This window comes from Lepus europaeus, chromosome 11, assembly GCF_033115175.1.
Source record: "Lepus europaeus isolate LE1 chromosome 11, mLepTim1.pri, whole genome shotgun sequence".
Taxonomy (NCBI): Eukaryota; Metazoa; Chordata; class Mammalia; order Lagomorpha; family Leporidae; genus Lepus; species Lepus europaeus.
The window spans coordinates 44,804,834-44,820,241 of record NC_084837.1 but is presented as its reverse complement, the minus strand read 5'-3'; the positions used below and the strand labels follow the sequence as shown (position 1 = coordinate 44,820,241).

The following is a 15,408-nucleotide window of genomic DNA, read 5'->3' as shown; positions in this document are numbered from 1 at the left end:
GGTATATGAAAATATGATCTCCATCACCAAACATTGGAGAAATGCAAAATAAAACCACCACGAGATAACCACCTTACACCAGCTATGATGGCTATTCTTAAAAAAAAATCAAAGATAAGTGTTGGTGAGGAAACAAGAAAAGCAAACCCTCTTGGTGGGAACATAAATTAGTGCAGCCATTTTGGAAGACAGAATGAAAGTTCATTAAAAAGTTGAAAACAGAACTACCAAGTGGCAAGCAATCCCACTGCTGGGTTTACATCTAAAGCAAATAAAATCAGGTACTGAAGGATCTTCAATTAATTGCAGCATCATTCACAAGAGCCAAGATAGGGAATCAAACTCAGCATCCGTCAACTGATGAATGGATCAAGAAAATGTGACACATTTACACACATATGGAATGGAATACTATTCAGTCTTTAAAAAGGAGGAAATTCCTTCCATTTGCAACAAGAATGAGCCTGAAAAACATTATGGTAAGTGAAATAAGCCAGACACAGAAAAAGAAATATTGCCTGTTCTCAGACATATAGAATAGAATTTTAGAAAACTGAACTCACAAAAGCAGAGGCTGCAATGGTTGCTGCCATGGGCAGGGGTGGAGGGGTAATGAGAATGGGTAGAAGCTGGCCAAAGAGTACAAGTTTCACAATGTGTACAAAATTTAAGATGGTTAAGTTTCAGAGATCTATCACATGGCATGGCTACTTGCCGCCTAATGGCAATGTTTTTGACACCTGAACACTGCTAAGAGAATGAACCTTAAATGCTCTTATCATAGATACACACACACACGCACACACACAAAATGAGCAGGCGGATATATTATTTAATTTAATCATTCCAAAACTGTATGCCATATAAACAGCCACTAGGGATACTCACCTCACATATTGGAGTGCCTGTCACTGCTTCCACTTCTAATCCAGCTTACTGCTAAAGCATACCCTGGGAGGCAGCAGATGATGATGGCTCAAGTACTACCTCCCTGAAACCTACATAGAATTTCTGACCTCTGGCATTGGCATAGCCCATCCCTGGCTGTTGCAGGCAGTTGGGCAGTGAACCAATGGAAGGAAGACAGATCTCCCCCTCCTCATCTTTCAAAGAAACAAAAATGAAGAAAATTTTTAAAAGCTGCCATAGAAGAGAATATTAATAGTTCAGGTAAAAGACAAAAATTTAAAGAAAGCAAAAACATTTGTACAACTTGAAAACAATGTGTATTTTATGGCTAAAACAACCCATTAGTAGAGCTTTGAGAAATTATTAAATGGCCCAGTTCAATATCAGTGTCAGTAATAAAATGGAAAGAGTTGTGCAGAAGGCATTTATGATAAACTTGAGTCCAAGAACGTAAACATTTCTTTTACATAAAGATTCTTAAAATCTTATTTTATGATTATCTTTTAGGAATAGCCTACATTTTATTTTAATAATAAAAGTGTCATTAAAATATTAACTTACTACTTTAAACTGAGAATAATTAATATGATAAACAGTAGAGTACTTGGATAGACTATAGGAACAATATTATAAAAATTGAACCTATCAATCATGTATTCTGTAAAACATTTGTCAGAAAATACTTCTAGAGAAAAATTTAAATTTGCAAAATCAAAAAATAATAGCTTCTATTTTTCCTCAAATTGTTTTTTATTTTTGATGTGTTTCAATAATAAATGCAAATCTATTATATATGTTATTTTAAAAAATCAGAAAGTGTCTCAATGTGTTTTTTTAAGTTTTTTGAATCAAAAGTAAAATTTGAGTAACCTCTTGGATCTATGATACACTTGATTACTTTTCTAGAGTTCTTTCTTCTTACATGAATTGTTTTTCTTTTTTGTCACTTGGCTAAAAATTGTATTTTATTAAGTGTATTTAAAGATATAAAGCAGCACTCCTTGCAAAAAAACTATATGCCATAATAAATACAATTTTTATTTTTCCAATTATAACATAATAAAACTAGGACAGGGGAATATTGTAGGATCACCTTTTTCTGCAGTGTTCAAAAGGGCACTCAGGGTAAGAAAGGTGTCTTCAAACCTGGTACTGTGATGCCTCTGGCTTTGTTTTGTTGTATAAGATTGCTTTAGCTATTCAGGGTCTCCTGTGTTTCCATATGAATTTGAGCATCATTTTTTCTAGATCTGAGAAAAATGTCCTTGGCATTTTTACTGGTATTGTATTGAATATGTAAACTGCTTTCAGTAGTATAGACATTTTAAAGATATTGATTCTTCCAATCAATTAACATGGAAATTCTTTTCACTTTTTGAGTGTCTTCTTCTATTTTGTTCTTTAATATTTTGTAATTCTCATCGTAGAGCTCTTTGACGTCCTTGGATAAATTTATTCCAAGGTATTTGATCTTTCTGTAGTTACTGTGAATGGGATTGATCTTAGAAGTACATTCTCAGTCGTGGCATTGTCTAAATATACAAAGGCTACTGATTTTTGTGTATTGATTTTATATCTTTCCACTTCACCAAACTCTTCTATGAGTTCCAGTAGTCTCTTAGTAGAGTCTTTCAGATCTCCTATACATAGAATTGTGTCATCTGCAAATAGGGATAGTTTGATTTCCTCCTTCACAATTTCTATCTCTTTGATTTCTTTTTCTTGCCTAATGGTTTTAGCTAAAACTTCCAGGACTATACTGAATACCAATGGTGAGAGTGGGCATCCTTGTCTGGTTCTAGATCTCAATGTGAATGCTTCCAACTTTTCTCCATTCAATAGGACACCGGCCATGGGTTTGTCATAAATTGTGTTGAAAAATGTTCCTTCTGTACCTAATTTGCTTAAAGTTTTCATCATGAAAGGGTGTTGTATTTTATCAAAGCTTTCTTTGTACCTATTGAAATAATCATATGGTTCTTGTTATTCAATTTGTAAATGTGATGTATCACTTTGATGGATTTGTGAATGTTGAACCATCACTACGTACCAGGGGTAAATTGCACTTGGTCCAGATGAATGAGCTTTCTGATGTGTTGTTGGATTCGATTGGCTAGTATTTTGTTGAGGATTTCTGTGTCTATGTTCATCAGGGAAATTGGTCTGTAGTTCTCTTTCTATGTTGTATCTTTTTCAGGTTTAGGAATTAAGGTGATTCTGGCTTCATAGAAGTTTTGGAGGATTCCCTCCCTTTCAACTGTTTTGAATAGCTTGAGAAGAACTGGAGTTGGTTCTTCAAATGTCTGGTAGAATTCAGCGGTAAAGCCATCCAGCCTTGATCTTTTCTTTGTTGAGAGGGTCTTTATTAATGATTCAATTTCTGTCTTGGTTATTGGTCTGTTTAGGTTTTCTGTCTTGATGGCTCAATATTGGTAGAGTGTATGTGTCCAAGAATCTACCCATTTCTTCTAGGTTTCCCAATTTGTTGGGATACAGCTCTTTGTAGCAATTTCTGCTGATTCTTTTTATTTATGTGGTGTCTGTTGTTACAGTTCCTTATTCATCTCTAATTTTATTGATTTGGGTCGTCTCTGCTTTTTTTTTTTGTTTGTTTTTGTTTTTTTGTTTTTTTTGTTTAGTTGGGCCAATGGTGTGTCAATTTTGATTTTTTTTAAATGAGCTCTTCATCTCTCTGATCTTTTGCATTTTTTGTTTTAATTTTGTATATTACTTCTCTAGTTTTAATTATTTCTTTTCTCTTATTAGTTTTGTGCTGCTGCTTTAGTGGGTCCTTCAGATGCACTGATAGCTCATTTGGTACGTTTCTCATTTCTTGATGTAGGTACCAACTGCTATAAACTTTCCTCTTAACGATGCTTTTGCTATATCCCGTGAGTTTTGATATGCTGTATGGTCATCTTCATTCAACACACTACAGGCAGTTATAAACAAAACAGCCTGGTAATAGTACAAAAACATATGGATTAACCAATGGAACAGAACAGAAATGCCAGAAATCAACCCATGCATCTACAACCAACTTATCTTTGACAAAGGAGCTACAATCAATCCCCGGAGCAAGGACAGTCTCTTCAACAAAGAGTGCTGGGAAAACTGGATCTACACATGCAGAAATATGAAGGAAGACTCCTACTTTATACCTTACAGAAAAATCCACTTAAAATTTAGTAAAGGGTTAATCCTCCAGCTGTGGCGCCAGTATCCCATATGGGCGCCAGTTCTAGTCCAAGCTGCAGCTCTTCCAATCCAGCTCTCTGCTGTGGCCTGGGAAAGCAGTAGAAGATGGCCCAAGTGCTTGGGCCCCTGCATCCACATGGGAGACCAGGAAGAAGCTCCTGGCTCCTGGCTCCTGGCTTCGGATTGGTGCAGCTCCTGCCGTTGCAGCCATTTGGGGAGTGAACCAGCAGATGGAAGATCTTTGTCTCTCCTTCTCACTGTCTATAACTCTACCTCTCATATAAATAAATAAAATTTTAAATTTTTTTTAAAAAAAACCCTCTCTCTCTGCCTCTCCTTCTCTCTCTGCGTAACTCTTTCAAGTAAATAAAAAAATCTTTTAAAAAAATTTATTAAAGACCTAAATCTAAGACCTCATACCATCAAATTATTAGAGAACATTGCAGAAATCCTGCAAGACATTGGGATGGGCAAAGAGTTCTTGGAAAAGACCCTAGAGGCACAGGCAATCAAAGCCCAAATTGACAAATGGGATCACACCAAACTGAGAAGCTTCTGTACTGCAAAAGAAACACTTAGGAAAGTGAAGAGGCAACTGAAAGAATGGGAGAAATTATCTGTAAACTATGCAACTGATAAAGGATTAATAACCAGAATATATAAAGAGATCAAGAAACTCAATAATAACAAAACAAATACCCAGTTAAGAAATGGGCAAGGGGCCCGTGCTGTGGAGTAACAGGCAAAGCTGCCACCTCAGTGCCAGCATACAATATGGGTGCTGGTTCAAGTCCCAGTTGCTCCACTTCCCATCCAGCTCTCTTCTATGACCTGGAAAATAATAGAATATGGTCCAAGTCCTTGGGACCTTGCATCAGCATGGGAGACCGAGAAGAAGTTCCTGGATCCTGGCTTCAGATTGGCCCAGTTCTAGCCGATCTGGCCATTTGGGGACTGAACCTGTGGATAGAAGATCTCTCTCTCTCTCTCTTTAATTCTGTCTTTCAAATAAATAAATAAATCTTTTTAAAAAAGATGAAGAAGAACAAATGGGCAAACAACTTAAACAGGCATTTTTCAAAAAAGGGAATCCAAATGGCCAACAAACACATGAACAAATGCTCAGGATCACTAGCTATCAGGGAAATGCAAATCAAAACCATAAAGAGGTTTTATCTCATTCTTGTTAGAATGGTTTTCATACAGAAAACAACAAACAATAAATGCTGGCAAGGATGTAGGGGAAAAGGTACCCTAATCTACCATTGGTGTGAATGTAAACTAGCACAGCTGTGGAAGACAGTAGGGAAATACCTCAGGAATCTGAATATAGACCTACCCTATGATTCAGCCATCCTACTCTTGGGAATTTACATAAGGAAAATAGAATCAGCATATGAAAGAGATATCTGTTACCCCCAAGTTTACTGCAGCTCAATTCACAATAGCTAAGATATGAAATCAATCCAAATTTCTATCAACTGATGGCTGGATAAAGAAATTATGGGATATGTACACCATGGAATACTACAAAGCAGTAAAAAAAAAATGAAATCTTGTTATTTGCAACAATATATTATATTATAATGGAAAACATTATATTTAGTGAAATGAGCCAGTCTCAAAAGGACAAATACCATATGTTCTCCATAACCTGTGCTAACAGAACACCTAAAAGGTAATCTATAGGGGTTGGCGCCATGGCACAGTAGGTTAATCCTCTGCCTGCAGCGCTGACATCCCATATGGGTGCTGGTTCTAGTCCCGGCTGCTCCTCTTCCAATCCAGATCTCTGCTGTGGCCTGGGAAAGCAGTAGAAGATGGCCCAAGTGCTTGGGCCCCTGCACCCACATGGGAGACCAAGAAGAAGCATCTGGATCCTGCCTTCGGATCGGCATGGCTCCAGCTGTCGCGGCCATTTAGGGTGTGAACCAATGGAAACAAGACCTTTCCCTCTGTCTCTGCTTCTCACTGTCTGTAACTCTACCTCTCAAATAAATAAATAAATAAATTTTTTAAAAAAGGTAATCTATAGAAGTGAAATTGACACTTTGAGATGCAAAGACTTTGAACAGCCCTTGACTCAACTGTTGAAGAACAGGGTTTTTTTATACACTATTTGTTGAACTCTTTACTTATATAGAGTTAATCATATGTGTATAAAGTGAATTGAAAATAGATCGTAGTAAAAAATAAGAATGAGAAGAGGAGAGAGAGGAGGAAAAAGTGTGGGAGGTGGAGAGCATGGGAAAAATTATTATGTTCCTAAAGCTGTACTTATGGAATGCATGGCATTCAAATTCCGTAAATAAAAGGTTTCTGGGGGGGAATAAAAAAGGTATGACCAACAGTCAGAGCTATAAAAAAATCAAATACTAATTTATAAAAGTGCACCAAACCAAACCACTAACTTAATATGATCCATATGAAGTCAAAACTTTGTACCACTTATAAAATTTGATCAAAAAGCTACTAAACGTATTTTCAGATGGTGCTAACCATTAGGTCCCAATGCTCAGCTAGTGGCTAAAATGCTGAAATAAGAAATGGTGACCCATTAATCTAATGTTCCTGTTTTCTGATCTTTCCAGTATACCTTTAAACAGTATTCCCACTTTTTAATTGCTCCTTCCTTTCTGTCCCTGTGTCATCTCTCTAATTGTACGAGGACATCATGTAAAATATAGTAATACTTTTTCAAAATCCTACATAGTATACCATTCCTATGCAGAACTGATATGACACCAAGCAAATAAGCTGAAAAGTAATAAGTCCATGATGACTATAGATATTTACATCACTGCAAGTGAGCAATCTTTTTATCTTTTTCACAATAAACTGATCAACTGCTTAAGCTGAGACACTCACCTAGTTGTAGGGAAACTGTGTGTAGGAAGGAAAAAAAATCAAAACAAACTTTAAAAAAAGTTTCTATACAAAGCAGGTTTCAATGGTCACACGTTTAACACTGAATACATAAGCCACAGTCCTTCCAACTCTGAATCAGTGAAGGATACATTAAAAAAAATTCCAGTTGAGGCCGGCGCCGCGGCTCAATAGGCTAATCCTCTGCCTTGCGGTGCTGGCACACGGGGTTCTAGTCCCGGTCGGGGCACCGATCCTGTCCCGGTTGCCCCTCTTCCAAGCTAGCTCTCTGCTGTAGCCAGGGAGTGCAGTGGAGGATGGCCCAAGTACTTGGGCCCTGCACCCCATGGGAGACCAGGAGAAGCACCTGTCTCCTGCCATCGGATCAGCGCAGTGCACCGGCCGCAGCGCGCCTACCGTGGCGGCCATTGGAGGGTGAACCAACGGCAAAAAGGAAGACCTTTCTCTCTATCTCTCGCTCTCACTGTCCACTCTGCCTGTCAAAAAAAGAAAAAAAAAAATTCCAGTTGATAAAGAAACATGCTTCCTTTGTTAACAAGATATACCAGTCTACAGGCTTTAGATGATCCAAATACTTTTATTATGTACACTCACATATTTTACTCATATTTTCATTATCACATTCATACTTTTCATTCATTTTATGATTTACATGAAAAATGTGGATGCTAACAATTGAAAGAAGCATTCAAAAACTCTTAAAGTTGTGCCCAAATACAAGCAATAAATTCAAGAAATTCCTCATCAATCAGATTTAGTCAGCATAGATACCAACAAACCAGTGAAGGCTACATATTTTTTTCCTTTTCAACAAGATAAATTGAACCAAATTCCTGAATGATTTCATATTTAAAAACCTAAGCTTCATATTTGCCAACAATGCTAAGCTGTTGTATCAACTGTCTGACTAAAGCCAAATAGAACCTCTTGCAAATTTGCAAGAAACCTCCATACAGGAAATTGTAAATTTAAACAGGCATAATTAATTCTGACTATGTGATGCTTTTACATTATCTCTCACTTTTATGACACTCTGAACTATATCCCTTAATGGCCTTGGGGCTTTATCAGTAAAGACTTTGTATATTTCATTTATCTTGATTCTGTATGAGAAAAGAATAAATCAGAAACTACATAATATGGGTTTCTCCGCTACCCAATAACTTCAAGTATTACCATCATTATTGGTTTCTAATGAAACAAGAATATTACTTGACAGTATCACAGAATTCTGGGGAGAATTTTAAATATTCTTTTTGTCAAAAAAGAATTCTGAATATATATGAACAAAATCATTATGATCTTGGTCAGCACCATGGCTCACTAGGCTAATCCTCTGCCTGCGGTGCTGGCACCCCAGTTCTAGTCCCAGTTGGGGTGCCAGATTCTGTCCTGGTTGCTCCTCTTCTAGTCCAGCTCTCTGCTGTGGCCTGGGAGGGCAGTGGAGGATGGCCCATGTGCTTGGGCCCTGCACCCGCATGGGAGACAGGGAGGAGGCACCTGGCTTGTGGCTTCGGATCAGCGCAGCATGCCGGCCATGGCAGTCATTTGGGGGGTGAACCAACAGAAGGAAGACCTTTCTCTCTGCCTCTCTCTCACTATCTAACTCTGCCTGTCCTCCCCCCCCAAAAAAAAATCATTATGATCTTTGCATCTAAATTCTACCAACACTATAGAAGGAAAAATGATGCACTCTTACTGTTTTGTTCTGTTCCAATACATTCCAACATTAAAAAGGATTAAAGAAACCTTATTTTCAAAATCTCTCTAGAGTAATGCTATCTTTAAAAACACCCTACACTGCACCTACCCTCCCAATTATTTTCACATTTAGGCTTAGATCTTTCAGATTGACAAGATAACTGTCAGAGGTGAAATGTCAAAAAGATGAATTATCCCAGCCCATAAAAACAACACAAACAAATACAAAAATTAGACAAACTTCATCAACTCCTACAGGATTGCATTTACCCACTTCTAATCTACTTTGATATCAATACTGCTGTCTTGATCATTATAATAATTTCTTTAAATAAACATGCTCTACTTTCATCAGCTCTCATCTGCCAGTTCACCCCCCAAATGCCCACAACAGACAAGGACTGGGTCAGGCCAAAGCTGGGAGCCAGGAACTCACTCCAGGCCTCTCACATGGAGCCATCTCCTAATGTGGCCCAGAATGCAAATAACATGAAGGTAGACTCAGGCACAGAGGCACTCTCATGTGGGATGTGGGCATCCAAATAGGCATATTAACCACAAAGCCAAAAATCCCCTCTCCCTTAACAATCATGATAAGAATATGGTAGGCTGAACTGCACTCTCACTCTCCTTAGGTATGGCACAAGTTTTTAAACTTTTTTAATAATTTTCTAGTCCTCTAGCACTACCATCATAAACACAATAGTTTTATTCATTCAAATTTATCTCATAATGGCCCAGATTAACTCAAGTATTGTCAAAACAGCCAATCATTCAACTGTTCCCAGCCCAAAGACTGCAAAGTTTGATGCCTTTAACTTCCCCATCTCAAAGGATATTCTCTTTGCAAAAATTGTTAAATGGCATGTACCTTGTCTGCACTGATAGCAAAATATAAAGCAGAGTTTCTTTTCTGGATTGTGAGAAACATGGTGAGCCATGTTTTTACAGTCTACAATACAAAATATCAAACAGTATGTGGAGGCCACACATGAGTACTGAAATATTTCAAAAAAACCACTTAAGACACTTTCATAATATACTACATATAAATGTATCACTTTATATATATTATAACTCCAAAATATAATCATCTTATACTATTAAATCTGAAAAAAATAAATTTTAAATATAGACAGTATTAAAATTATATTGGTTAAGAATCATTTAATGAAATGACAAATTCTGTACTTCATCTTTAAATTAGAAATCAGCAGACATAAAATATGCCCAAATATAAAATTGGAAGAAAAGATACTTCTATACACCTATGATTCATAGGCTATCATTAGCTTAAAAAGACTGTTGTTCAACAGGTGTTAGGTTGGTCAATCAGCTAATTATTTCCAGCTTTCTCAATCTGTGCAATAGAGTAGCTCAAGTTAACAATAAAAAGGGAAATTATACTGCAACTGTTAAGAAAACAATGTACAATTAAGAAAGCAAAACAATTACATGCAAAGTACTACTCTCAAACCAAGGCACTAACCTGTGTTACTTCTTTAATAAGTAGTGAGTTACCTTCTGGTAAGATCTCACCTTTCCTGGCTGCTGTGACACCAGCATCCCACACTGGAAGGCTGGTTTCAGTTGGAGCTGTTATGCTTCTGATTGAACTGCCTGCTAATGGGCCTGGGAAGGAAGCAGAAGATGGCCCTTGGGTCCCTGTCACTCACATGGGAGACCTGGAAGGAGTTCTAGGCCCCTGGCTTAGGCCTGGACCAGCCCTGGCTATTGCAGCCTACTTGGGAAGTGACCCAGCAGATAGAAAACATCTCTCTCTCTCTCTCTCTCTCTCTCTCTCTCTCTCTCTCTCTTCTCCCCCTTTCTCCTCTTCCTCTCTGTCATTCTGCCTTTCAAATAAATATTTTGTAAAACATCTCACACGTCAATCCCTTTGGCCAGAAAGATGATTGTGCAAAGTGAAACTAAATTTCAAGAGTCTTAGGGATGTTACTATTCAAGTAAATTCAAGAATACATAAATTTCTGATAACAGTCAAAACAGTGTTATTAATTGCATCACACATCCCTAAATTAATGTTGCTTAGGTTTTTTTCAGAAGAAAGAGAGAGAGAGAAAGAACATGCAGATAAAGTACTATGATTGATACCAAGAAATTTTTCCTTTGGAATGTTCTGCTCTGCTTCAGAACAACGCCTTCTTAGACTATATATTCACAGTTCCTTTGATAGCAGAAAGTAAAAGTGTTTCAAAATGAAGTCAATTACTGTCATTATTTTGTTACCTTCCTGAAAACAAGAATCATGTACAGGAACTAACAGAATACGTATCTTTATATACAACCAGCCTTTGGTGTTGCAAGCTTGTGAAGTATAGAAATAAATCTAATACAAAAACAAACCAAAAAACCTCTTCAGCTAGTATTTCCCAAAAAAAAAAGAATTAATTACATCTTATATATTTATACATTGTTACATATAAAAAAAGCAAGACTAGACTTTTCATCAAAACTAAAAGATAAAAGAAATATTTAGTTATATAATCCAGTAGTAACTAGGGCATATTATCCTAAAATGAAAGCACTTTTGTTGAATCATCATCAAAATTTTTGAAGTACAGTCATGTGTGTACTACTTTTTAAAATCGATCTAATTAAAGAAAAACTACAACTTGAAGTTCTAAATAATAAGAATTTAAAGATGAGTGTCGCAGGAACAGTGTCTCTCTTATTCCGCCTCTGTACTTCAGTTGTTTATCCCATGAAAATGTCCCAGAAATGTTGCTGAAATCTACTGAACTGCTAATACTTCCAAAGATTTAAGCTATGATGACCAACGACAGAATTTAGGGAGTTCATGAACAAACTAGATGCAAAACTTCTTCACACAATTAAAAACAACAAAAGAGGAGGGCTCAGAAAACCAAGGGACCCTGCTGTTGTGAACCACCTGTGAGTCTGGTCTACATAATAAATTGTAAATGAGTTCAAACTGTCAGCTCTCTCCTGACAGAACCATCACTGCCCCCCTTTCTCCCATCCTTTATCTTTCTTTCTCTCCTCTGCCATTTGTCCTCATGGTTGTTGTCCTCATAAGGTACTTCAGGAAGAGTGGAAATAGAGGACAAAAGGGCCTCCCCTACCTCGGAACTCCTCCTTCCCGCCACACTGACACACTCTACCCGTCCTACTGTCATACAGCAGAGATTTCTATTAGTCTCTGATGGACTCGTATGGCTCCCACCTTGTTTCTGGCTGGGGTAATAAGGTATCCTGGAATAGATGACAGAAGACAGAAAAACAATCCTCTGTCCAGATCCAATACCAAGAACATATTTGCTTAGTGTTCCATATATAAATAATTCTCAGATTCACATACCTAAATCTCTGCAATAATCTTCAAAAAAAATCAAAGTGAGCTCCTTCTCTTGGCTATTGCAAGCAAACTTCTCAAACTTTTTTTTTGAGACAGAACTACCGAATAAATGCAAAAGGAAAGGGCTGCCCTTCACAAATCAATTACCAGGATCTGCTGATGTTCCCTTTCCAGTATTTCTCCAAGTCTCTCCCCTAGAGTCTTGGCTGCGGTTTTAAGCAGCTCACAGCAACAAACTCCAGTTTTCTTTCTGTTGCAATATGGCTGGCATTCCATAGCACCCTCCACACAGCAAATCCATGGCTCAGATGTTCTTGGGATGATATCTCCATGCGAGGATTACTGAGTTCATTTTAATGTCAAGGCCTTCTCTAAATACCCTAGACCCTACCCCGAGTCTACTGCAATCCAGGGGTGCCTGCAGCCCCTCTCCCGTTGCACTCACCTCACTCTTTCCATATGACATCCCTGTTGGCAGCTACCGAGACCCAACTCCCAACCTCTTAAACCTTGACTGTTTCTCCTCATCCTAAATTCCATTAAGGTGTGTGTGTGTGTTTTAAAGCTGGTCAAAACAAAGTCTGTCCACATTATTAGACTGCATTTGAATATTCTGTCACCACATCCTTGCTTTAGATAGCACTTGTCTATATTCCTGCTGAACAATGGTTTTCCCACTGTGATGTAAATTTTAAATGTTATTGCAAAAACTGAAGGAAAAGGAAAGGATGGGATGGGAGGGAGGGAGAGAAGAGGGAGAAAAGTATTACTATATTCTTAGAATTGTATCTGAATTACATAAAATCTGTTCTCTTTATATATAAATAAAAAGAGGAAAGAAGACTTCCATACACTAATAAATAAATGAAAAATAAATAAATAGATAAGAAATCACAATTCTACAGAGCTGCATGTTTTTTGGAGAAATGTTGTTAGCTCCAGTGTGTCTGTGCTCGGGCAGCGCTGCCTATCAGTGAACTCTTATACACTCTAACATGGAGATGCTGTGGCCACACTGATCAGGTAAGGCTTCTGATGCCTAGGGGAGTGCTCCCGCTCTCCCGTAACCCACACTCCCTGACACTGGGGCTGGACACAAACTGTGTCATTGCATGGACGCTGCAGGCAATTGAGAATCACACATGCACTATAAAGTGCCCCTCCTTTCACTGAATGAAACTTGCAGGCACTCATGGTTACCTTTGTCTGGCCTTCAGAACTTTCACAACTTCCCAGACTAGTGATCCCCCCCCCCCCCGGCCCCCCGGCTTTCCTAATGTACCTGAGCTCAGTGTGTCACAATTCAAAACCCTCCAGGTTTGGCAAACTCCGTTTCAAATAGTTTTCAAGAAGGCAATTCCTGATTATTCAGGAGAGCCCTGCAAGGAAGTCCTAGCCAAGTCCTCCAGGACTGAAATCCAGCACCTTTAGTGCCCTCTGTCTCCGCCCCCAAGCCCTGGCTGACTGTCCTGAGAAGACTGGCGCCAAGGCTCCCACTAGCTTAAACCCCCACCGCCCCTTGCCAGGCAACCTGAAAATCAGACTAGCAGTGTAAACAGAGGTGGGCGCGGAGTCTCCCCCAGGGTGGCCTGGTCCAGGACCACGGCCCTTTTCTAGCCTGCCCTTGATGGCCGCCGTGCAGAGGCCCACAGTCTCGGACTTGAGGACACACAGCCTTGAGGGAGTCCCTGGACATCACCCCCCCACGTCAGTGTCCCACTCTCTATGTGCCAGAAAAATAAGCCGCAACTCCGCGGCTTCATCGTTGGAAATTCTGTCCCCACGCTCTTACAGAGGTGGGACCAAATGACCAAAAGGACTTGGGCAGTTGGGGTCCGCTCAGTTGTTTGCACAGCTGGCCAAGCCAATCCCCCTCTCTTAGAAGCCCAGTTGACAGGTGAGAGATTCCTCGCGCCCAGGTCATTCCAGGAACTCCTCAGCTGCAACCTGGGCGGGGGGACGGATCTGGAGGGGAAGGGAGTGGTGCTGAAGCCGTGCGGAGCTCGTCCCGGCGGGACTTCGGGCCGGGAACGCGCCGGTCCAGGCTCCGAAGGGAAGGCTGGGGGGCGCAGAAGGGAGTGGGTAGGGAGCCGGCTAGTCCCAAGGGTGCGCAGGGTAGGATACGTGGAAATGTCACGGGACGGATGGAAATGGGCAGAGAAAGGGCTCAGACAGGCGAGAACCTCGGGATTCGGAGAGCATGGGGGCGCCAGGGCAGAGCAACAGGGAGCGCGATGCCTTGGGCGCGGGCGTCCAAGTCCGGCCGGTCGGTGCCAGAGGCTTCCTGAGCGCCGGCGAGCCCGGCTCCGGCCGAGCCCCCGCAGCCGGAAAGTTGGCTGCGAGGGTCTGGGAGGGCAGCGCCCCCCGCGCCGCGCGGCCGGGAGGCGCCCTACCTTTTGGTCGACGATGGAGCAAGCCATCTCGCGGACTTGCGCCAGGCTGTAGTCCCCGGACGAGTCCTGCAGCAGCAGCACCGGCTCGCGGCTCAGGCCGATTTGGAGATGGAACGAGATGCCCCCGGCCGGGGCCGCGACCGGAGCCAGGAAGGGCGCGGGCCCCGGCCCCGACCCCGGCACCAACGCGGCGGCCGCTGCAGCCGCGGCCGCCGCCACGGGCAGCAGCGGGCTGGGCGGCCGCAGGAGCGGAGGGGCGCTCATCGCTCGGCGGGGCGGCGGGGCCGGGCGGCCGAGGGCGGCGGCCGAAAAGTTTCTGCGGCGGCCGAGCGGAGAGCTGCTTTCTCGGAGAGCCGAGACGGAAAATAAAAACTTTCCGGAAAAGTCCCCGGCGCGGGGGGAGGGCGAGGGGATGAGGAGCTGGAGGGGAGGGGAGGGGAGGAGGAAAAATGGCCGAGGCGGGAGGACTGCGCCGCCGGGAGCGCGGCCGCCGCGCGGGGGAGGTGCCACCGCCGCCGCCTCCGAGGAGCAGCCGCCGCGGCGCGCTCGGGGCCCGGGGGCTGCGGGTCAGCGCGGCCGGGCGCCGGGCGGGGGCGGGCGAGGGGCGCGAGGGGCGGGGAAGAGAGCTGGGGGCGGGCACGCCGGAGCCACCAGCAGGCGGGCGCCGGAGCCGCAGGAGCCGTGGCCGCGGTGGCCGCAGGGTGCCCGGTCGCCGCCCCCTCAGTCCGAGGTTCCGGGCGAGCCGGGACAGGACCGAGTGGCGGGGCCCGTGCCTCCCCTCAGGGTCCCCCGCTTTCCGGGCCGCCGACGTGAGGGGACCGGGACCCGGGACGCACCTCCCCCTCCCGGCCTCCGGGGCTGAGAGCTCCCCGGTCCCCACAGTCCCCACAGCTGGTGCAGAGGCGCCGGGACTGCGCCCTTCTGAGTGAGGCGACTTTTGAGGTATTCAAGACTGCCAGACCCTCGGGTTCCCCGTGGGGTTTC

The 15,408-nt window shown here is 42.0% G+C and overlaps 1 protein-coding gene across 1 annotated transcript in view; it reads right to left on the bottom strand.

Annotated features, from left to right (window-relative positions):
- PRKD1 (protein kinase D1) overlaps window positions 1-14,688 on the bottom strand; it is a 350,954-nt gene extending 336,266 nt beyond the window's left edge. The window contains 1 exon segment of the mRNA XM_062205334.1: window positions 14,425-14,688. Within this exon segment, the coding sequence (XP_062061318.1) occupies window positions 14,425-14,688 (264 nt within the window).
- Window positions 14,689-15,408: the final 720 nt, after the last annotated feature.